This window comes from Bos indicus x Bos taurus, chromosome 13, assembly GCF_003369695.1.
Source record: "Bos indicus x Bos taurus breed Angus x Brahman F1 hybrid chromosome 13, Bos_hybrid_MaternalHap_v2.0, whole genome shotgun sequence".
Taxonomy (NCBI): Eukaryota; Metazoa; Chordata; class Mammalia; order Artiodactyla; family Bovidae; genus Bos; species Bos indicus x Bos taurus.
Genome location: NC_040088.1, coordinates 66296208 through 66321473, shown reverse-complemented (window position 1 = coordinate 66321473; position 25266 = coordinate 66296208). Strand labels below are relative to the sequence as shown.

General features: G+C 45.6%; 1 protein-coding gene across 1 annotated transcript in view; it reads left to right on the top strand.

The window, feature by feature from the left end:
• The first annotated feature begins 16688 nt into the window (after positions 1 to 16688).
• IL2RA (interleukin 2 receptor subunit alpha) overlaps positions 16689 to 25266 on the top strand; it is a 45506-nt gene continuing 36928 nt past the window's right edge. Inside the window, exon 1 of the mRNA XM_027560146.1 lies at positions 16689 to 16978. Coding sequence (XP_027415947.1) covers positions 16915 to 16978 — 64 coding nt within the window. The 5' untranslated portion in view covers positions 16689 to 16914. The remainder of the gene's footprint in view (positions 16979 to 25266) is intronic.

The window sequence follows — 25266 nt, the reverse complement described above, 5'->3', positions numbered from 1 at the left end:
ATTTTAAAATGTTCTTCCCACAAAGAAAGAAATGACAACTATGAGACGTGATCGCAACTGTTGTGATGGTTTTGCGATATATTCATGTTTCAAATAAGCATACCTTAAACCTACACAATGTATGTGCCAATTATATCTTTTTAAAAAATTATTTGTTTTTAATTTTTTGACTGCACTGGGGCTTCGTTGTGGCCCTCGGGCTTCTCTAGTGGTGGCCCACAGGCTTAGTTGCCTCACGGCAGGTGGGATCTTAAACTTGTCCAACTAGGAATCAAAACCGCGCGCTCCCTACGTCGGAAGCTCAGAGTTTTAACCAGTGTACCACCAGGGAATTCCCACCAATCCTATCCTGATGGAGGGTTTTCCTTTAATATAAGGAAAAGGATTTCTAGCTTAAGATTGTGGCAGATTAGACCCACTTCCTAAAACTTCTGGCTTGGGGAATATTAACGGAAGAAAACAAGAGCGAATCTTGAGTGCTCTCGAAGTTTCAGTAGATAAGCTCTACCCAACTGAGGAACAGAGGTCAGGTGGATGTCAGTTCTCCGTGGAGAGGAGGAAGTTGGGGTGGGAGGAGAAGCCAACTGCTCGCTCCAACTGGAGACCCTCCCCCCATGAAAACTTGAGGCAGGACCAGCCACCCACAAAAACGGGGAGACAGACAGACAGACAAGCAAGTCCAAAATGCTTTGTCAATGATCATATTCACACCTGGTGCAAAATAGAATGGTGTACTTGGGGATGAAGGTCATAAAAACTCACTTAAAAAAAAAAAAAAAGGAGAAAGATGGGCTGATTTTGACAGATGAGGAGTGGAGGGACTTTTCTGGGCAGAGGAGCTTGAGAAAAGCTGAGGAGGTATGAAGTGTGGCCTGACACAGTTTGGGGAGTAGCTAGTTGGCATAGCTAGTTGTTCAGAGGAGTGTGGAAAGAAGAGGCTATTTACAAATGCACTGCAGGCTCTGGCCAGGATTCTGGAATTGACTTCCACGAAATAGAGAACTTGATACAATCAGATGTGTATATCAGGTGATGGGGCAGGTGCTAGAGGGCAAGACAGGGTCAAGGAGAGGGATGCTGAGGACCTGAGATAAATCCTCTGAGTAGGGGAGATGAGGAATGTAGAAGAGTTAAAATCCAAAGGACTTGACCATCAACTGGAGGTGGAAGAAGCAGGGAGGACAGGGAAGAGTACAAGAGCCCCAGTTTCTAGGCTGGATGGCTGAATGGATGGAGCGACCCTGAAGGAGCCAGGGAGTCTGGGAGAACAACTGAGGGGAAAGATGGTAAGTTCAGTTTGGGAAGTGTTACCTTTGAGAGGTGACAGGCACCTGAGTATAAGTCTCTCCAAGGCAGTCTGATGAATGTATCACTCTGTAACCAACAGGGAAAATTTGGGCTGAATGTAGATTTACAAGATCAAAGTAACTAAAGCTATGGCTAGACATACTGAGAACAGAAACACGCCCCCCTTCTCAGAGCTTCTGCATCCCTGCTGGTGGTTTCTCTTGTGAGTTACAATGCCTCCCCACCCACTGGCATCTTTCTGAGCCATGCAACTTACTTTGGCCAGTGGTGAGATGTGTGGGCTCTCCAGGTGGCTCAGTGGTAAAGAATCTGCCTGCCAATGCAAGAGCCCCAGGAGACATGGGTTCTACCCCTGGGTTGGGAAGATGCCCTGGAGGAGGAAATGGAAACCCACTCCAGTATTCTTGCCTGGGAAATCCCATAGATGGAGGGGCCTGGTGGGCTACAGCCCATGGGGTCACACAGAGTCGGACACTATTGAAGTGAGTTAGCACACATGCAGCCTGGAGCAGAGCCACAGCCATGGCGGGGCTCAGACAGTCTTCAGTGGACATGCAGCCTTCCCTTGGCTTCTGGTCAAATCAGAATAAAATCGTTAACTCCTGACTTGTGTCTACAGACACTCAAACAAGCCATGCCTCTGAACGTTTCCAGATGCGTCTCGCCTGTGTCTTCTGGCTCAGCCACTGCACAGTCCTGGAGATGTTCTCTGTTTTCTGTTCCTAGATGGTGAGCTCATCCCCGATTTTCCCCCAAATCGTTATGTCGACTAAAAAGATGTGCAATGTTAGAGTCGCAAGTTCAATTTTATTGGGGGCAAGATGAGGACTGCAGCCCGGGAGAGAGCACCTCAGATATATCTCTGAGAGACTGCTCCAAAGAAGCCGTTGGGGAAGGTCACTATAGAAGATTTTGGTGAAGGGGGAGTTTAGTGCCACGCAGTGCTTACTTTACCAGAGGTTTGCTGCTAGTCACGAGGAGCGTCTGTCACCATGAAAGGACTTCAGTGCTTTCTAGAGATGAAGAGATGCGAGGATTGGGATCATGAAATCAGTTCCTGAAAACGTCTAACTCTAAAGACCTGTTCTATCGGATTCCCTAGAGCACAGAGTGCCTCAGCCCACCCTGAGCTCCCTCGCTGGGCGCTGGAGGTCCGCAGCACAGGACCCTGCAGAAGCACAGGGTTCCGTCTCCACAGAGGCAGATGGCAAGCACTGTGGTGGTTGTTCAGTGCTGGCAAATGCTCTTGGCAAGTGCCAATTTGTAGTTGACAGTTACGTGCTTTGTTCTCTCACTTCACCTAGGTCTCTGGCCAAGTGTCTACAACTTTGAGGAGCTTTATAAAAAGTTTTTTGAAGGTCTTTTGCCCATGCTTCATGTATGGGGGATCTTAGCTCCCTGACCAGGGATCGACCAACCATCTGCAGTGGAAGCAGAGCCTTAACCACTGGACCTCCAGGGAAGTCCCTGCGGGGCTTTTGTGGACCCTGACCTTTAGAAGCATCCTCTGCCTCCCCTCCCCTGGCCCGCTTTACTCACCTGAATTGTTTTTCTTTGTAAAACAACGGAACATTAACACTGTAAGTTTTCCTTTCTTTATTCGCTTATTGTCTGTCTGCCTCACTAGGACTTAAGCACCACAACAATGGCAAGGATTTTGTCTGTTTTGTTCTCTCTAAATATAATAGCTGGCTCAGTGTGCCTGGCAAACAGTATAAGTAAATAGTGTATAAAGTAAAATTGTGCAAATGGTAGCTGCTCAGTCATGCCCAACTCTTTGTGATCCCATGGACTACAGCCCACCAGCCTCCTCGGTCCATGGCATTTTCCAGGCAAGAATACTGGAGTGATTTGCTGTTTCCTTCTCCAGGGTATCTTCCCAACCAAGGGATTGAACCCAGGTCTCCTACACTGCAGGCAGATTCTGACTGACTGAGTCACCAGGGAAGCCCAAAGTCACTCAGTCGTATCTGACTGTTTGCGACCCCATGGGCTATAGCCCGTCAGGCGCCTCCATCCACAGGAATTCTCCAGGCAAGAATACTGGAGTGTGTTGCTACGCTCTCCAGGGGATCTTCCCAACCCAGGGATTGAACCCAGGTCTCCCATATTGCAGGTGGATTCTTTACCATCTGAGCCACCGTAGAATTCTCCAGTCAAGAATACTGGAGTGGGCAAACAGTAGATACTCAATAAATAGCAGTGGTAACAGCAAACGAGGTCATAAATGAGCTCAGCAGAAAATGAAGAATTTCCTTCTTTGCATAAAACAGGCACGTCACCAAGGTGGGAAATATGCCATCAATAGGCAAGATAAAGTTTTTTGTTTTTGTTTTTCAGAAAAAAAAAAAAAAACCAGATAGATGAGTAAACTAGAAATTAGTTCTGTCTCTACCCTGGATGAAATCAATCTAGTCTCAACAGATCTCAATCCCGTAATTTCTCAAACAAGAAACAGAATACATCACAGTAGTTTCAGGAGTATAAATATGAGGTTACTCAAAAAGTTTTGAAGTTCTAAGAAAGAAATAATTTCATCAATTCGAGGTATTGTTAATACTCCATCTGGCCATGACTGATGAAACAGATATTTGGATTCCATGAATCTAACCACTTGCTAATGTCACTTCTAGAGTCTTCAAATGAATCCTTTGTTCTATTTTCATCCTCCAGGTGTCATTAAAAATTTTTGCCTACTATGAAATACTATTCTGGCCTCATGACCCCCAAAAGTCCCTGCTTTGTTTTTGTTTTTTATTTTTGCTTTGTTTTACTTTGTTTTCTCAAGCTCTGAAACTAGAGGTTTCCAGAAAGAATGGTGGGGCAAAGTGGGAGCTTTTAACACAGGATCACAGCTGCCCAGAACCCAAAGCGAGGGGAATGTTATTTTCTCTCCTCACCCCCACCTCCCCGCCTCCTGGCCCCTTACTCAGAAGACAAGGCTCCTCGGCTCAGTTCCTGGAGGCTCACCTGCTCTTTTAAAAAGAGGCGAGTCGCCTGAGAGGACACTCTCAGCTCCTCACCCCAGCAGGCCGACTGCACCCAAGTCTCTGGATTCTTGGCTGAAAATCCTGACCTTCCTGCCTCTTGACACTGCAGGTGTGAGTATAAACCAGACTCTTGGTGTATGTGTGGACTCAGACATGCCATCATCAAATGACTTCTCCTGAAACCCAATTCCATAAAGAAAGAGCCTGCTGAAAACCAGTGAAGACCGACAGCATATGACTCGCCTCTCAAAAGCAGAGCTCAGAATGGGTTCCCCATGTGATCACTCTTTCAGCAGACTCTTACTGAGTGTCTGTTCTGTGCCAGGTACCGCACGGGGAATAAAAGGAGATGTAGAAGCACTTCCTGCCTCTAAGACTCGTGGAGTCAAGTAGTAATGATCAGATGTGTCTCCAGAGACCCAGGACACAGTTAGAAGTTGGGAAGGGTCCTGAGAGTAAGGGGATGTGGCAGGTAGACCTGGGGACCCAGACAGGTCTCCACCCCCAGGTAACGGGGAGTGTGGGCGTTGCACAACCTCAAGGAGATTCAGTATCTTCATTTGTAAAATGGAAATTGTGATGGTTACACTGACCTCACCCACTTTTACAAGAGGTTGGGGAGATGATACATATGGCACGCTTAGCACAGGACGTGCCCTGTTGCACACACTTCATCACTGTTAGTGGTTGTCATCGGTTTTACTGAGGCACAGGAAGGAGAGATTAGGTGAGATCCCTTTAGGAAGGAGCATCCGAACTGGATCTTAAAGAGTGACTTAGATTTGGCCTTGAAGATCTGGCAGAGAGAACCTAAGGGGATTAGTGAGAAGTTGATGACTTTTGTTTTCTCTTGTTTTTTTCTCTGTAGCAGAGCTGTCATGAAAGAGAGAGGTGGAGAATTCATGTTGAAAAGAGAGGCTAGGGCAGATTATAAAGGACCCTGAGTACCAGGCCAAGGAACCTGGGCTTAATTTCAGGAACATTAAGGACATTCCTAAGATTCTAAGTTTTGGATAAAAGAAGAGAAAAAATTACAAGGTTCTTTAGAAAGACTAAGCCGAATCTAATGAGTGAGAATTGTTGAGGAGTGAGAGACACATCTGAGCCAGGGAAGCCCATGTGGGAAACTGGGTAAAGGTCTAGACAAAAAAATGATACAGGTCTACGCACCCTCCAAATACCCCCAGCCCCTGAGCCCAGACGCCACCCAGAACCTGCTCCAGGCAACTATTGGTAATTGATCATCACTGGCTTGAGAGAGAAAACGCATTATTATCCATCCCCAAACTAGAGCCACAGTGGAAGAGGTGAGGGGGCTTTTACTGAACTCCGTATAGCAAACACATCCTGCTCTCAAACAGAAAGGGAGAAAAGGAACCTCACTTTTGGACAACCTTGGTGGAATCCTGCTGGAAAAGTCCTCATAAGCTTCAAAATGACAACAAAATCCCTTTTTAACCATTCGAGATGGAGGACTTGGTTTTTGGTTCATGCCAACCAGCTGTTTACTCCCTGTATTTTATGGGTGGGGCAAGCCACAGCTTCTTGGATACCAGATGTGTGAGTTGGGGAGAGGAATTTGATGCATAGTGGGTTTTGTTTTTTCCATGGTACCCTTTGACTAGTGAGATCTGGTGGAAATTACGAACTGCAGAAATTCAACTCAGCGTCTCAATAACAGGATGCACCTGTAGATTTCGTAGAATTTGCAGCAGAATTCTCTCGACACGAGTTTGAGAGAAATAAGACTGTTTTCATAGTAACAACTGGGGCGAAATCTGAGGTACTGTTATGTCCCTCTCAGTGACAGCAGGTATCAGCCATGGCAGATACCATCTACCGTCTAACAGGTGTGGTTTGAAGACCTCCACACTGCAGCCTCTCTTGCATTGATTGATCAGTTTGGGGGATTATCAAGCTGACAGATGTGTCTGCAGTTAGCTGGGGCTTTTCTAATCTGCAACCCCCATGATTAGACTCTTTGAGAGCAGGAGCCCTTGTAAATTTCCTTTTGCCTCTCCCAGTCCTCACTGAATTGAATTATACCGAAGAATGCTCGCCAGAGCGCACAAACTACAGGAAAGAGTAAATTGTGGGACTTCTACTGGAGATTTCAAGTCCATAACTAAGAGGTCAAAGGCAGAAAGACCTGGGACACCACACCACAGACCTGGGAAAACCACCTGTTTCTTCAACTGGATAAGGCATGTGTGTGCTCAGTTGCTCAGTCCTGTCCGACTATGAGACCCCAGAGTCTGTAGAACTCCAGGCTTCTCTGTCCATGGGATTTCCCAGGGAAGAATACTGGAGTAGGTTGCCATTTCCTCCTCCAGGGGATCTTCCCGACCCAGGAATCGAACCCAAGTCTTTCGTGTCTCATTGTCATTGGCAGGCGGGTTCTTTACCACTAGCGCCACCTGGGGAACCTTTATGCGCTATGTAAACAACAGGGTCCCTGCACTACCTCTGGTCATCACACTGCCTCTGTCCAGGAGAGCCAAGTTTCTTTTCTCTTGGATTCTGACTCTGAGACCACAGCTCAGCACATTGCTCTGCTAGAGAAAGGAGGTACAAGATGAGAGAGCAAGGCTGCTTTTATGTGGTATGGCTGGGTGAGGCAGGGCAGCCCTGGTGGCTAAGACACCCTGCAACTCAAGTCATTCCCCTTGTGGAGGGCTCATCTGTTTCACCTTTGAGGAGACCCTGAGCATCCCCTGAGCAGGGCCGTGCCCTCATTTCTCAGATCCCCCCAGGTCCTAGCACAGTGCATGTTTAACTGTAGGTGTTATCAACTTCTGTTGACGCAGGACTTGACAAAGGTGAAATCCTTTTTATCCAAGTCTCACCTCTTCTTCTTGAACTTCCCTTGAAGATGCTAGAAGAAAATAAAATGGTTAAAAAAAAAAAAAAAGCAGAGGCAGGAAAGATCAGAGAGAAATCATGAAGTTCTGAGCTAAACAGCTGTCTCTCTTGTCCCAATCTGTTGAAGAAAGCTGTGCTCAGCATTTGCACCCATTCTCCAAGCGAAATTAACCCCAAAAGGCATAAGCAAGAAATGAGCACCAGAACCAAGATTTTCATTGAATTTTCATTGGGGGAAAGGGTTAACATTGCAAAGCAAATGGCAAAATCTTCCAATGATTTTAGATCCCCCTTAATTTTTCACTCTATCCCAATCCCTTCTCTGCCACTTTCTCTCAACCCTACTTCCTCTTGGTCCAGCATTTCTTTTTTTTAATGGAGCACTTTTTCTGGGCCTTGACTGCTCTAACGCACATACTCATGCCCATTTTGCAAGCACACCTTAGAGAAGTGGCATTTTAATACCTGAAAACAGTAATCGGTGGACTCAATAAAGAGCTCACCTTAGCACCCTTTCATCTGTGGGAGGACAACAACTCCAGTGATCAGGGGTCAGCATCCCCAGGTGGGACTCAGGGTCTCGCTGCAGTCATTTCTTCCTTATCTCTCTCTTCCTTGTCCTACCCTTTCTCTTACCTCATCCTTTTATTTCTGCATTCAATCTTTCACGATCCACTTCTTTTATCGGCCTTTCATAGGAGAATCTGTGCAACTCGGGACTAGGGGCACTGTTGAAATGACCTTTGACAAAGCCATAACGGCAAGTGAAGGAAAAGTGAAAGAGGAGGATTGATTTCTCACCATCTCTTCTTCTTTTGCCTGCTTCTCCTTTACCCTCCCTCCCCAATCTAGATTCTGATAAATAGAAGCAGTTTGTTGCAATTTGTTCATTACAGGGGGTGCAGGGAAAGATTGGAGAGCCAAGGCTTAGGATAGTCTGGATGATAAATGACAAAGTTCGTGTCTTCAAGGACAGAACAAGACAGCAAGAATGACAGACAACCACGAGTGAGCGACTAACTCCTCCCTATTGATCCAGCAGTCCTCAACCTTTTTGGCACCGGGGCTGGTTTCAAGGAACGCAATTTTTCCACGGACTGGCCAGCGGGGAGATGGTTTGGGGATGATTCAAGTGCATTACATTTATCGTGCACTTTATTTCCTTGTTATTACATCAGCTCCACCTCTGACCATCAGGTACGAGATCCTGGAGGTTGGGGACTCCTGCATTAACCCACCTTTCTTCCACTCACCTAACCTCAGCCTCATGCACCCGGGTTTAAACATCCACGGTCTTCTTCCACGTCCTCCCTTGCGCCACTTCCCACTGGTCTCTTCATCTCACACTTATTAGCATCTTTGCCTGGGAATGTTCAAGGGAAGGAAAAGGTGAAACTCCAATCAATGAATTTCACTTCTGCCAAAGTTCACAGTGTCCATCCCCGACCTCTTGCCTCCAAATACCAGGTATTACAAGCTGCATTTTTCTTTTGTCGTATATTCTGACAGTAACCCTTCTGCATCATCCCCTCATTCAGGTCCTGTTATTTCCTGCCTGAAGAGCATCTCGGGATCTCTGTCCCTGTGCCTTTACTTTCCACTGCACCAGCTCAGGCTGACTATGATGTCATTGAATATGTCCCACTCTGTTTAGACTCCGTCAGCGGCTAAAGTCCACACATCTCATTCTGTCCTTTGAGGTCCACCTCCATCTAAATCCAACTGCCATTTCTGCTCTTGGCTCCCACCCCCTGGTCTGTGTTGTTGTGTATTAGTTGCTCAGTCGTGTCTGACTCTTTGCAACCCCACGGACTGTAGCCCGCCAGACTCCCCTGTCCATGGAATTCCTCAGGCAAGAATACTGGAGTGGGTACCATTCTGTTTTCTAGGGGATCTTTCCAACCCAGGGATCGAACCCAGGTCTCCCACATTGCAGGCAGATTCTTTACCATCTGAGCCACCAGGGAAGCCCATCCTCTCTCTACCTATCTCTATTTCTATTCGACAATAGACCACGCCTTCTTACCCCCAGTATCCACCTCCCCACTCATCCTTCAAGGACAGTTCTGAGACTGATCATATCAGTCTTCCTGAATTTTTCTCTTCCTGAACTTCTATGTCTCTTATCATTATCACTAGTGTTTATCACCTTCTACTGCTACAAAATTGTGACAAACCTCAGAAAAGGCAGTCTGGGTCAGAAATGTGTTGTCTGATGCAATGAATGGTCTCTTCTGGGAAGTACCAAGTGTTTCTGATAACAGAATTGAGCAACTTCCTGAAAAATTGAGATTCAACTTGAACAGTTGACCGCCTCTCCTGGGAGGAACTTAGTTACCTTTAACCAAACTTTCCTTTCTTGAACATAATCTGTCTGTGTCATCTAGTCACCTTTTCTTCCAAAAAGAATCTCTACCAGGAAGATCTTTGACCTGGACTGATTGGAAATGATCTGGCAGTAGTAGGCTTGAAACAAACCTTCAATGTATGCTCATGAAGAATGTGTCTGAAGTTGCTTTAATAGATGACAGTTGTATTCTTATAGGTATGTATTTTAACAAATAGCCATTGGATACCCACATGTCACACTCTGGGTTGGGTCGTGTGATTAAGCTGCCCAGAGGCCCGTAAATTGGCATGAAAATCTTTTCATCTAAGTCCTCAAAGTGAAGGAGACTCTTCTGAAATGGACTCCTAACTTCCTGGGGATGTGTTGATGTATATTTTTTTCCAAGGGAAGAAATTAGAGATTCTATCAAATTCTCAAAAGCGTAACCACATCCCCCCAAAACAAAGATTAACCACCAGACTAGAGGAAGAAAAGGCATATGAAGGTGGGGATGACACCATCTCCCAGAGTAATGGAAATAAAAACAAAAATGAATAAACAGGACCTACTTAAACTCAAAAGCTTTTTCACAGCAAACGAAACAACAAACAGAATGACAACAACTCACAGGTTGGGAGGAAATATCTGTAAATAATGTGACTAATAAGAGACTAGTCTCCAAAATTTACAAATAGCTCATGACACTTAACAGTATCAAAACAAACAACCCACTCAAAAAATGGGCACAAGACCTAAAAAGACATTTCTCCAAAGAAGACATGCAGATGGCCAAGAGGCACACGAAAAGATGCTCAACATCACTCATTATTAGAGAAATGCACATCAAAACTACAATAAGATATCACTTCACAACAGCCAGAATGGCTGTCATCAAAAAAAAATTCACAAACAATAAATGCTAGAGAGGGTGTGGAGAGAAGGGAACCCTCCTACACTGTTGGCAGGAATGTAAGTTGGTACAGCCACTGTGGAGAACAGTGTGGAGGGTCCTTAAAAGCTAATAATAGAGGCACCATATGACCCTGCAATCCCACTCCTGGGCAGATGGAGAAAAACATGATTCAAAAGGATATATGCACCCCAATGTTCATTGCAACACTATTTACAATAGCTAAGACATGCAAGAAACCTAAATGTCCATCAACAGAGGAAAGGATAAAGATGTGGTTCATATATACCACAGAATATCACTCAGCCATTTAAAGAATGAATTAATGGCATTTGCAGCACATGGATGGACCTAGAGAGTGTCTTCCTGAGTGAAGTAAGTCGGACAGAGAAGGAGAAATATCATATGACATCCTTTATATATGGAATCTAAAATGACATGATCCAAATGAACTTACAAAACAGAAACTCACAGACTTAGAGAAGAACTTATGGTGGCCGGGGGAAGGATGAGGGGAAAGGGATAGTTAGGGAGTTTGGGATGGACACTTATATTTAAAATGGGTAACCAACAAGGACCTGTTGTACAGCACATGGAACTCTGCTAAATGTGGCAGGCTGGATGGGAGGGGGGCTTGGAGGAGAATGGATACATGGATATGTATGGCTGAGTCCCTTTGCTGTTCACCTGAAACTCACAACATTGTTAAGCAGCTCCACCTCAATGCAAAATAAAGCGATCAAAAGTTAAAAAAAAAAAGAGTGGATGATAATACAGCAAAGCAAGTGCTGTGATAGTGTTAGTCTGTTACTGAACCAGGTTCATCTTACTCGACATAGCAAGACAAAATGCTAGGACACTGCGGTTTGAAGCAGAGAGGGGTTATTCACAAGGCAGCCAGGTGAGGAGACGGAAAAGCAAATCTCAAGTTAGACTCCCCGATGGCAAGGGGCTGGAGTATTTCTGGGATGAAGACTGAAGAAGCAGGATGGTCTGAGGCATGGGAGAGTGGGGAAAGACGATTGGGAAAAGGTGCCATGATTATCTTTCTGTGCAGGAGTGACTAAATTACCTTCAAAAGGTCACCATGCAGACATTCACGCCTGCCCAGTTGAAGGGTCTTTGGTTCCATCCAGTCTTAACCACATCAGCTTGAACTGGACACAGCAAACTCCAAATTCCTAGCCGACAACTTGGGCAAACATCTTATTGTTCAGGCTACGTGCTGCTTAGACGGCATGCAAGTCTTAAAATGACCTTGATGAATGAAGGCAGGTAAAATGAAATTCAACCCAGGGTTTGAGTCTGAGGATTAAAAAGTGATAGTCAAGTGTCTTTCCTTCTCAAACGTGAGTCCACTGTGGGGAGTAGCTTTGCTCTATGCAGCCTTGGTACAATACATACACAATTCACGACAAATTGGGTCTGCTCTCTTCTCCTCTCTCTGCCTCCACCCGGTGCTGTCAAGGTCAGGAGACGAAGACTGAAAGTTCAGCTCAGTGCAAACTGTAAAACTTGACCAAGTTATTTGTCTTATATGAGTCCATCTTAGCGCCAGGAGCTGCTCCCCTTATTTTGTCAGAAAAATTCTGTAGACTTTGTGACTGTTACTCGTATGCACGTAGATAACTTTATCATCACAATCCATTAAGTACTTCAAGACGATTTTTTTTCTGCTGCTTTACTAGTGGACTAGGTGCTGCTTAGCTACTTGAACTTCACCAACCTCTTGGTTCGAAGGTCAAGGTGTGTTTCTATGAAACAATATTAGGAAGAAACCTCAATTAAATAACATGTCAAATAATTGAACCATTTACCTAGATTTAATGTTTAGAGTCCCACATTTTGAAAAGGTAAGGGAAAACATTTTTGGTTAGAAGTTCACAAAATGCTGGGGTTTTTTTCCATTTATGATGAGTCAGATTGAGACTATTATGACAATTCTTATGGGATTTGAGAATGGTTGAGTCCTCCCTAAGCAAACCTGCCACCCCAAGGGAAGTCACTGATCCAGGAGCACACGATGTTTGATCCGTCTGTGGGAACCAATGATATCAGTCAGGGTAAGCTAAGTTGCTGTAACAAAAACCCAACAAGAATGCAACCTAATATACCAGAAAATCTACTGGTTTCCTAAATGACAATTCATGGATAGGTGTGCTCCAGGCATTCAGGAACCCAGGGGGAGCACTCAACTTCCAGGATGACTCTGGTCACTGCATTCCAGCCATGGAATGAAGGGAAAGAAGGGAAACAGGCAGGGGTGTAAACGCCACTTCTGCTAATGTTTCTTGGCAAGAACATCACCACAGAACCACACTTAGCTCCAGGGGGCTAGGGAATGTGCTCTGATCATTCACCAGAGAAGAAGGGAAGGTCGCCTGGGGGACCTGCTGGCTGTCTCCACCCTACCATGGCATGTTGTCTCCATGACAACAGTCATGATGCAGTTGTCAGCCTACTGGTCTCTGGTCCCTGTCCATAACTTCATCATGTATTTATGATATTATTCAGTTTAATGAACCCCCACATGTATATCATATTGACTAAGCTCTGTGACTTAAAAGAGTTTTACATGGTTGTCCCAAGAAGACTGACTTAAAAAGAATTTTTCATGGTTTTCCAACTTGGATTGACTTAAGCAAACAACACATCTTAACATTTCAAAGTGAAAATGAAAAATTCCAACCTGAAATTTCTTATAAATGGAGAAGTGAGCGTCCCAAGGTAAACCACCTGATGTTTTTGGGAGCAGTGTGCAATTTCTACGCCCTACCTTTTCCCTAACATTCCAGTGCGGAATAAAATGTCAAATGTGGCTTTCTTTCAAGGCTCTAATTCAGCAACACTACTCATAAAAACACTACTCATATTTGATTAAAAAGAACTCCCAACCAGGCAACTGTAGGAAGAAAACTTGTTGTTGAACTAAAAAAAAACCCACCTGCTGATTGTGGGGTGAAATAAAGCTTTTACATTATTTAAAAAAAGCCCCATTTCACTATTTTTGTTTCCACAGTTTATACATTATTTTAAGTAATAAACAAGATAAAATTAAAGATGTTTAACTATTTTGCTATTATTTTCTTATTTTGTTGTTAATAAGATAAAATGGATTTAACTTTTCTAATAATTATGAGAAGGGGTTGAGGGAAGTTCTGTTGTAAAGCAAAAAAAAAAAAATTACAACTTGCTAAAATATGATACAATGAACCTATCTATGAAACAGAAATAGATTCACAGACATAGAGAACAGACTTGCGGTTCTTATGGGGGAGGGCAGGGCTGGGAGCTTGGAATTAGCAGATATAAACCAATATGTACAGGGTGGATAAACAGTAAGGTTCTACTGTACAGCACAGGGAACTATATTTCATATCCTGTGATGAACCACAATGGACAAGAATACGAAAAAGAATAGATATATACATAACTGACTGACTTTGCTGCACAGTTGAAACTAAACACAACATTATAAATTAACTATGTGCGAATACAATTTTAAAAATTACAATTCAAATTTTGATTATTTTATATAACAGTGAATTAATTTGTGAAATTAATGTTGTCTACTTACTTCAGTCCAAGTATATATTTCAAATCCTGGTTAATATTTCCTTGGTTCTCAAAAATTTTGTAAATAAATGTCATTACATTTAATTTAATTTAATTTAATTTTTATTTATTTATTTTTTAAAATTTATTTTATTTTTAAACTTTACAATATTGTATTAGTTTTGTCAAATATTGAAATGAATCCGCCACAGGTATACATGTGTTCCCCATCCTGAACCCTCCTCCCTTCTCCCTCCCCATACCATCCCTCTGGGTCGTCCCAGTGCACAAGCCCCAAGCATCCAGTATCGTGCATCGAACCTGGACTGGCAACTCGTTTCATACATTTAATTTTAAATTCACAGAAGAAAACTGATATAAAACTGAAGGTATTAGTAAACTTTAGGTAATTGTTACTTTCCAAGGAGAAATATTAATTCCAAAGACCCTCTAGAGTTAAAAAAATATGAAATACCTTCAAAGCTTGTATGTCGATACTTCCCTGGTGGTCCAGTGGCTAAGACTCCACACTCCCAATTCAGGGGATCCAGGCCCAATTCCTGATCCCGCATGCCAAACTAAAGATCCTATATGTTGCAATGAAGATGGAAGGTCCTATGTGCCACAGCTAAGACCTGGCACAGCCAAATAAAGAAATTAATTTTAAAAAAGCGTGGAGGTCATTCTGGTTTGTTTGCTTCTCCATTACCAACGTGCTCACTGATCTTGGCTGGATTTCACATTTTGGTCTCGTTTTCCTTTCATTGCTTTACTCTTGAATGTTAAGCACTAACCATTCTCTGCTCCTTCCCTTTCTGAATAATTCAGCCCTAAATATCACGTTGGCAACCACTCTTCAATGCTTTGGGGGAGGGGATGTTATTTGGATTATATTTCCAATTTTTCTGTGTTTGTTTCAAAATTATACTTTGATACCTGTAGCCAGGGAAAATCTCCAGCTTAATAACTGGGCCAGCCCTACAGACAACAGGAACTGCTGCTCTCCTTCTGCGGGTTGAGAATGTTTCCAGCAGTGAGCGTAAGCCTGTCCTGGAATGCTATCGATGATCCTGTCACATTCTGACAAGTATTGCTCTCCCAGAAAGAGAGCAGTTCATGCTTTTCCCTGCAAACTCTGGTATTTAGTCTGAAAACCCCTTTTAGTTCATCTGCAGGTGGCTGTGGCTCAGTGGTAAAGAATCTGCCTGCCCAAGTAGGAAACGCAAAAGAAGCGGGTTTGATCCCTGCCTGGGTCGGGAGGATTCCCTGGAGTAGGAAATGGCAACCCACTCCAGTATTCTCCTCTGGAAAATTCCAGGGACAGAGGAGCCTGGTGGTCGACAGCCCATTGGTCACAGAGTTGGACAGGTCTGAGCACTCACACACTCATGCACAAGGCTCTTTTCAGAGATGGTAATTGCTTTTCTTCCTTCCCTCCCTCCCTCCTTCTTTCCTTCCTTTCTTTTTCTTTCTTTCTTCTTCTTCCCTGGGGCTCAGACGGTAAAGAATCTGCCTGCAATGAGGGAGACCTGGCTTTGATCTCCGGATTCAGAAGATCCCCTGGAGAAAGGAATGGCAACCCACTCCAGCATTTTTTTTTCCATGAATTCCACAGAAGGAGGAGCCTGGAGAGTACAGTCCATGGGGTTGCAAAGGGTCAGACAGGACTTAGCTACTAAGACACACACATCTTTTTTTAAAGTCTTTATTGAACTTGTTACAATGTTGCTTCTGTTTCATGTTGTGGGTGTTTGGTCCTGGGACATGTGATTGAACCTCCTCCACCCTCTGCATTGGAAGGTGAAGTCTTAGCCAGGGAAGTCCCAGTAATTGTCTTTCTTAGAGAATGTCAGAATATTCTTAGAGCTTATCAATAACACATATTGGAACTATGAACTGCTTTGTCATGCCTGGATAGTCTTCCTTTTGTCAATGTTTTTGCTTACTTGCTAATATTTTTTAAATTTTATTTTAATATAAATACACCATGACATGAATTTCTAGAGGGCAAAACATAGTCAACTATTCTGTGAAAATCAGAAGATAGCTCTGATCATTAAACAGGAAAGCAAGATTCAACTCTCTGGAAAACAAGAAAAAGTCCAACGTTGAGAACCAAAATCCACTTTTAGTAATGATCTTTCAAGAAAAAACACAGCTGGTGGCAAAATATCTTATAAAATGACAACTCATATTCAGGACCCAGGGCATCATGGTGAGAGAATTACGGCTAGTACTGATTGTAAGTCTTGGGAGAATATTCAGGAGCTCTGAGCGTGGGGCAGTCTGTGCTTCCTCTTCAATTATCTGAATATTGGAGACCCCACCCGAAGACCCAGTGGACTTCTTCAAGGGCTCCGTGGTCAGACAGCTTTAGGAAATTCCCATCTAGGGCCAAGACTGCTTGGCATGACCTGGCGCCCCTCCATCTTGAGTGGCACCTGCCGACTCCCCGGGGAGCTGCGAGTCCGGGACCTCAGTTTCACGGTGACATCAGATTATGAAACTCTAGTTGAGACCACTGCCAAGAAGGGCTTGCTCACCCTGCTTTAACGGCAGTGGGAATCTCCCTGTCTTTTTCAGGGGTAAGCCAAAGAACGGATTCATAAACGAACCCCAATCCTTCTCACCAACCCCAGCCCACACCTCCCAGCAACTGAACTTGAGAAAGAAAAAAAAAAAAAACCTGGTTAAAACCACTTCCTATATTTGAGACTAGAGAAGAGAGTGGTACGCACAATTTCCTGGCTGAAGAACCCAGGCTAATACTTATACAGAGTAAGCACTTACTGCCCTAGAGGTTGACGGACCGGCAGGGATGACAACCTGAGCGGACTCACCCTTCATTCCCGTCTCCCCGTGCGATGCCAACAAGAGGCTGAAAGGAAACCCGGCGTTCTGCAGAGCAGCACTTTCTCTTCCCAGCCCCGACATCGGCAGTGGTCTCAGGGGCCAGGAGGATGGAGCCAAGCTTGCTGATGTGGAGGTTCTTCGTATTCATCGTGGTACCTGGCTGCGTGACAGGTAAGAGGTCACTGGTGCCTTTGGAGTCCTGGGAAGGCTAAGGATGTAGACTCTTCCCAATCACACAATACGAGGGGCATCTAAGTAGAAAGTACAGGGAGGGGATGGGACCCTGGGTTCTGCCTCTGTGTCCATGGCCCACCGGGGCCCCATTCTTTGCCTCAGTCATCACCGACTTCTAAAGAGAACTCGGAATGGGGAGTTCTTGTCACTCAAGGTCTTTGACAGTTGATTCTGGGAAGAACATAGTGGTGTGATATTTGACTGTTAACCAGATACTAATGAGCAGATTCCACAAGAGATTTTATTTTCCCGTGAATTTAGTTTTCCACTACATCCACTGGCTGTAAGGGTAATACTAGAAGTCTGGTAGAAATCTCTCTAATACCAGGTGAATGTGCCTCAGATGTCAGTAACTCATATGAAGCACTGGGATCATTTAGGATCTCAGAAAAGTTAAGCTTCAAGGAAATGATACCTAGGAAGCTCCTTGTATGTGCAACTTTATAGAAGTTTTTTAAAAAATATAAGCATATCACTTTGAGAACATTAATTCTTATCTTCTTATGTGTCTACATGCATGTATATATATATGTGTGTATGTGTACATATATGAAAGTTTTGCATTTCATTCATCCTTTCAGAAGGATATTGTCCGTTTCTGTTTTCTTTTTTTTTTTTTAAAGAAATAAGAAGCCACCAATTTCAGCCTCAAACCTCCTTCCTAATGGCATGTGAATTTTCTAAAAATGTCCTCCCTTGCTTATGCAGGAAAACGTATCAGCATCTATAATTTCATATCCTTCATTTCTAGACATATAATAATGCCAAGTGGCCACAGAAAGATGTGTTAAGAAGTGAAACACAATGATGCATAAGGGGTCTTTTGGGCCTGTTGAGGGGAAGTGACCAGTCATTGGGCTATGATCTGACCCAGGGGTAGGATCTTCTTTACTTTAAAGTGAAAAGTGGACATGATTTTAGGAAGACTTATGTGACTTCTGCCTCCGCCGGGTCTTTGCAAAGTGAGAGGCAGGCCAAGGGAACAGAAAAGTCTTTACGGTTGACTGTGCCTCATCTCTAGGGAGCGCATTTCGAGTAAGTGCGGGTTACTGATAGGTGTTGGTGACTTATCTGAGGATGTGAATGGTCTGATCGAAGTGCTCTGCCATACACTCACATCTTCAAAAATCTATCCAATGCCTCTTGTTCCCCTTTTCAACAGTACAGGAAATACAAAAGTGAACAAAACTTAGCCTCACCTTAAAAAGGATATAACCTGGTGAGGGGAAGAGAGTTATGACAGCAGTGTGGTTGGGGTGGGATAAGATCTATGGGAGCAGGGGGCCATCTGGGAAGGCTTCACAAAAGCAGCAGCACAAAGAGCCCTGAGGGGCCAGTGAATTTCCCTCCATGGGAATTCCAGAGAGAGAGGACCACACGCGCAGAGATGCGGCAGGGCGCCAGGAAAAGCCCTCAGCCTCAGGTGGAGGTACAGGGCTACTGGGGATTAAGACTGGATGACCCCAAGTTGAGGATTTTAAATTTCATTTGGGAGTCAATCAAAGACAATGAGAAAGTAAAATTTACCATGTATAGTGTACCTTACGGGGCTTTCCAGGTGGAGTAGTGGTAAAGAATCAGTCAGCCAATGCAGGAGACACAAGAGACATGCATTTGATCCCTGGGTTGGAAAGATCCACAGAGGAGAAAATGGCAACCCACTCCAGTATTCTTGCCTGGAGAATCCCGTGGACAGAGGAGCCTGGCGGGCTATAGTCCATGGGGTCCCAAAGAATCGGACACAGCTGAGTGAGTGAGCACAAAGTACCTTGTATAGGCCAGACACATGTCTTCCTTCCACCTTCACAGTCCCTTTGCAAAGTGGATGTCACCAACCCATGAGATGAAGAAGACCCCAAGACTCAGAGGCCACAGAGGCAGTGGCACGGCCGGGACTCAAACCCGGTTCTTTCCGCTGAGTGCTCTTTCTGTTCACTGTGGACAGGGCCCAAGCTCTGTGGAAGTGACTTCACAGACAAAGGCGGGCAGACAAGGTCTCTTCCAGAGACCAGTAAGGACTTGGCAGCCAAAGAGAATGACATGGGCTGAATTTCTGGGATCCACACATGGCTTAGGAATCTCTCCAGGGTCAGAAATAATCTCTCAGACTTTTTCCTCCCAGAGGAGCCCAGTCTTAAAATAAACAAATCTTATTCCTAGGAAGGGAGAGGTCACTAACAAAATCAATCAGACTGTCAACAGATGCAATTTCTAGCTGATTCATAAGGCTGATTTTCATTCTGAAAATTTCCAAAGCCACCATTTAAAACTTGAGGGCTGACAGGGAGTGTATTGGTCAACGTGGGTGTTTTTAGTCTCTGTATTACTGGGTCCTGGGATGTGGTTGAAAAGAGAATTCTCCTGATGTTGCCAACAGGCACATTATTGATAGTGCCTTTCTCAGCATTGTGGAAATTCTGAGAGTTTATCTGTGCCTTCATCATCTTTCTTTCATTCTAGGAATTCTGTGATCAAATCTGCATGCCCTAGACTCAAAAACACACACCCAGTGCGGAAACCCATGAAGATGATATTTTTGTCTAATTATCCCTTCTTGTAAAGATGACTGCCCACACTGGAATTTCCGTCTTCACGTTTGTCATTAAAACACAAACGCTTAACCCTTCACATTCAATCATTCAGTTTCTCTAGATCCCAAAGTGTGATTACCACATGTTCCTTGCTTATCTTTAAGATATGCCTTGGAGAAGGTAGTGTATATAGATAGATGGATAGCTCATAATTGTGTGTGTGTGTATATATGTATATATGGATTTGGTAAACTTAGGGAGTATCTCATAAAACAGTTGCTACTTTCTTTAAAAACAGCCTTTCTTAAGTAGGTGGTGCTGTTTATCACCTGTACATCTGGTCCTTTTGAGATCTGGGAGCATCGAGGCGCCAGAAAGAGCTGGCTTCGCTGACAGTCAGCTGCTGAAAAGAATGGCTGATGTGCAAGAGAAGAGTTCTTAGCTTCTCTGAGCAAAGCCTTGACTGGTCTGGAGGCGCCTGTGTCACATCTTGCTGAGATCATTCTCATCAGAGCTACAGTCACTCTCAAGTCGGGCTAGCCCTCCCCCAGCCCCCACACATTCCCTGCCCTCCTCATCGCCTCATGACCAGCAGAGACCTGAAGGAGAAACAGGGGTTCCTTTGGGAAGTGGGGCCGTGTCCCCTGAGGCGAGGGCAGAGAAATGTTAGGAGGAAGCTGAATTTTGCAGGGGGGTGAAGGGCGTGATTTGGGGGCAAACTGCTGGATCTCTGTGGGCCTCAGTTTCTCTGTAAAATGAGGAGGTTGATGGGGCTGATCCTGAGACTGCCTTCTGGTTCTCTTGCTCTATGTCAAGAATTCTGAACAGGAAATAAAATAAGCTCTGTCAAAAGGCCTTTGCAAGCTGGGGCACTTTCAGATGAAAAAGTTTCCAAACCGAAGACATATAGAGCAGGGTCCGGGTTGAGAGGCCTTCGGAGGCGCAAGCACCAAGGCTGACGTGTCATCACGGTTATTTCCAGCCTCTGGGAGGTAGGTTCCGCCCTGCGCTCAGGCCAGGAGCGCGGCTTCAGGGAGGGTGAGGGCTGTAATACTGCTCCCTGCTGGGGAGGCTTCTGCTATTTGCTCTTGGGGCCTTTTTGCCCTCAGTCGATGTCCTTGCTTCTCGTAGGGGAGGGCTTACATGAGCGGGAACCTATTTCTCTTCTCTTCATCCCAGGCCATTCCCTGGGAGGAGAGGAAAGAGGATCTTCATTCAGTCAATTGCTTCAAAAAGCTATAAGCCCTTGTATTCTTGAAAGCGGTTAAATTGAGGCTTTCTAACGACTTCGGGGGAGCCTCAGAGGGGCACGTGTGCTGGGCAGGAAGACAGTCAGGGAAGAATTTTGGTTCTTCTCTGCTCCCCTCCAGTCTCTGTTTCTTTTAATGCTGACTTTTGTTCACGGATTTGGCTGCACGGGTCTTAGTCGCGGCACGTGGGCTCTTTGATCTGTGCTGAGGCCTGTGGCGTCTTCAGTTGTGGCCTGTGAAGTCTCTGCTGGAGCATGTGAGATGGTTACCTGCGGCACGTGGGAGCTTAGTCCCTGACCCAGGAGGGAACCTGGGCCCCCGGCATGGGGAGCACGCAGTCGTAGCTACTGGGCCACCAGGGAAGCCCCTCCAATCCCTGTTTTCTAACTTCCCCTCTGAAAAAATGAATGTATGCATATGTGATGACATTCGTACTTTTCGTACGTCAGAGCACCCAAGCGCGTACCCGTGGGTCCTCGGTCTTACGCGCGATTCTCGGCTTTCGTTCCTCGTCTGCTCCCTGCCCCAGTCTTTCGGTGGCAGCGAGAAACCGAGAAGGAAAGAGACTTGAGCAGGAAGGAGGTTGAGGCTGGGTGGGGGAGGTTGGCACTGAAGAGGTAAGACCTGGGCCGTGGATTTACTCTGGTAAGTGCCCTGGAGCTCAACGTTCAGAGGAAAGGGCGCCTCCACCTTTTCCTCCCCAGACAGTCCTGGGCGCCCTTTCTCCGGAAGTACCTGAGCAGAGCATAGAAGAACGTTGGTCACAAGTGGTATGAAGAGCTGGGCAGCGGGGCTCAAGGGATGGCTTCTGAGCCCTTTGGACTCAGGATCTAGGATTCCTGTCTCCAGGCTAACAGAGTGCGTCACCACAGCCCAGCGGGGCCCTCTGAAGTCACAGTATTGTGAGCTGCTCCATTGTGTCCGACTCTGTGTGACCCCGTGGACTGCAGTCCACCAGGCTCCTCTGTCCGTGGGATTCTCCAGGCAAAAACACTGGAGTGGGTTGCCATGCCCTCCTCCAGGGGATCTTCCTGACTCAGGGATCAAACCCACATCTCTTGCATTGCAGGTAGATTCTTTCACCATCTGAGCCACCAGAGAAGCCCCTGAAGCCATAGGTGGGGGGGGGGTCCCTAAACTTCCTGTGACCCTTCTGTCTGTTGCTCTTCATCCAGGGATGTATCAGGGGAGGAGAGATTGGAGGCCACTAATGAGGACCCTCATCTGCCTCTTTTGCTACCTTTTCTAGTAATTTCTTCAGGAAGTTCTGCTTAGGTGGAGTCAGCTGCTGTCCCAAGTATTATCTGGGGTGTGGCGGGGGCGGTGGGGGGGAGGTGGTGGTGGAAACAGCCCAGAGATGACCTTACCACATAAAGATGGACCTCATTTGTTACTCCTATATACATCCTGAAACTCCCAACAGGAAGAACAGTGTGATAGACACACTCTATCTAGCTCCATCTTTCTTGAGTAGTGAGTCTTTGAGCAAATTTGGGGAGTGCTGCTACTTGTTTCCTTAGAAAACTTTCTTATGCACAAAATTTTGAGAGCAATATTTGGGATAATAACCTCTCTGTCAACCAGGGTCTCCAGGTAAGACCTCTGATCAGGTTCTTTAATATCTGAACAGCCATACTCTGAGCACAGAGAATGAGACACAGGATGTTACCCTCACTACTAAGGGAGATGTAGCTGGCTTGGCAAAAGTAACCTAAAAGGCCTGGGTGCCTAGACAAGATTGGAAGCAAAGGTTTCCAAGGAAAAACCAAAGACACCAGGGAAGCAAGAGGAGTGGAGATCTAGGACTAGAAGTCAGGCCTCTCAAATTACAGTACAATATTCCCCATATGTCTTCACATCAACTCTCAGTGACATTCATCCATCTACTTTCCATCCATCCACCCATCCTTCCTTCAATCCAACCATACATCCATCCATCCTTCCCTCCTTCCTTCCTTCCATCCATCCATCCATCCTTCCTTCCCTCCTTCCTTCCTTCCATCCACCCATCCATCCTTCCCTCCTTCCTTCCTTCCATCCATCCATCTCTCCATTCATTCATCCTTCCTTTCTTTCATCTATCCATCATCCATCCATCCATCCATCAATCTATCCATGCATTAGGATTACTGAGATTGAAAAGGTCTTTGCTGTCAAACTGCTCCTGGCCTAAGACTGGAGGTAAAACATCTGCTGAGCAACTCCCGCCTTGAGGACTTGCCAAGGGAGGCAGCAGTATTTGCCAATGACTCAACAGCCATCACTGAATCCCCCCTTTCCCCAGGCTTTCAAATAAGTCACCCATTTCGGGGAAAACAATACTAGAATCATCTCTGGGTCTTTTAGGTATTTTCCACTCTAAGACTACTCAGGAATTTTCCGGCTTTTGACTTGTTTGGAGCTTACTCTGGGATTTGCTTCCATCAGTGAGAAAACACAAGTCTAACTGGGAAATGTATTTAGAGCAGCAGTTGCTGGCACAAAGTGCACATTAAATGTGCATCTGGGAAACTTTCACAAATGATGTCCAAGTCCCACCCAAGACCAGTTAGGTCAGACTCTCTGGGGATTAGAACTGGACATAAGGCTAGCGTTATTTTTAAGCCACTCAAATGATTCAAGATGCAGTTAGGATTGAAATCCACAGAAGAGTGATTCCATGGTTGGTCTGAGTCCATTGTTTTATTCCTATTCACTGGGAATAGATGCCCTAGCATAGTACTTCCCAAAGTTCAGTGTATTACAGACCACCTATAATACGGGTGAGGCAGGGGGTTTGTTGTGAGAAAGATTCTGATTCACAATATCTGGGGTGAGGGAGGAGATTCTGATTCAAACAGGCTCCTCCATGAGATCTGAGTGCCTGGTGCCTGAACCCCGTTTTGAGTAGCAAAGCTGTCATGGGAGAGAAGCAGCAGGTGCTGTGTCCACCCCACACAGAACTTGCAACTAAAATGGGAAAACCAGTCCGGGAAAGACACAAGATTGAACGTAGCAGCGTGGTAGGTGGCAGAGTTGATGACACCCTGGCATCCAGAGGTGCTTCCTGGGGCATTCAGAAAGCCTTCTTGGAGAAGGTGGCTCTGAGCTTGCGCTTGTGAATCTCAGGAGCTGGCTGAAGGGTGGTGTTTCCTAATGAAGTGGCTAAAGTTGTATACGTGAGTCATGCTCCTTGAGCAACAAACTGAAGATTGAGGTGTTCATGAGGGCAAAGAAACAAATGCCCCACGTCTCAAATATTTCCTACTCCATTGTTGGTCGCTTGCTGAACAAAAATGAAGCTCAAATGCCTAGTGATCCTATAAAAACTAGTACTTCTGTTCTGACAAGAGGCACCTGGGTTCTTGCCCTCACGCTTTGATCCTCTAGTAACATACATTGTTGGGGTCTGGAGTCTGCACTCCCACAATGGGCCACCGAGTCAGCATCACTAGGACCTCATGACACCTCTGGGTAACAGTCAAGAAGTCCGGAGTCTTATTTCCCCACATTCAAATTTTGCCCCGACCTCTGTCGAGCACCAGGGCTTCCATCCTGACTGCCCACGTGACCGTCTGCCCCTAACCCATCCTGTATACAGCTTTCCATCAGCCATGGTGCCTGCAGCGCTCAGCCCAGGGCCAGGGACCCACGAGGATTTCAGGCAGCAGAAACTCTAAGGCACCAAAGTGTGGCTGCCCCAGGCGGGGTGACCAGAAGGCCTGAGCATGAGCGGGGTGGCCGGACCAGGCCAGTGGAGTTGGGCTTCCAGGTGCCCCCTTCCCCACCCACCCCTCCAGACACAACGAAAGGGCCAGGTGGATCAGGAGACTAGGAAGAGTGAAGTGCTTCTTTCTGAAAAGAAGAAAGAGAAGCAGGTTTTTAAAGAATACAAAGTGCGTGCTAAGGAGGTGATGGGTCCCTTTACTCTAAAGAGCATGGAAGTGATGGGTCCCTTTACTCTAAACAGCATGGAAAGCCCACTGGGCTCCAGGAGGCTCTCGGGAGAGAGGGAGATGAGGAAGGTGGGCAGAGCTGTGAACTGCACAACGGCTGGCTGGTTGGGGCAGGCCCCGCACAAACCCTGATCCCAGCACCCACTTTTCCCTTTGAGGCTTATTTTGCCTTCAGCCTTGTGCCAGGAAACAAACACTTTTGGAGGGTGCTGCACTACAAAGGCTTGTGGACTCTTAGTTCCCCAAACAAGGACTCAACCTGGGTCCGGGCAGTAAAAGCACCAAGTTCTAACCCCTGACCCCCAGGAACGTCCCCAAGAAACATTTGAAACAGGAGCGATAACGACAAGAGCTCATATTTACAGCTCTCTCACAGGCACTACGTGAAAACGTTGTGTTGGCTGTGTTAATCCTCAAAATCGGGTCCACCTTGTTCTCACCCCCTTCTCGTACCCAGTAAACTGAGGCTCACGGAGGTGAATCAGTTATCTCATGGAATACAACCGTGG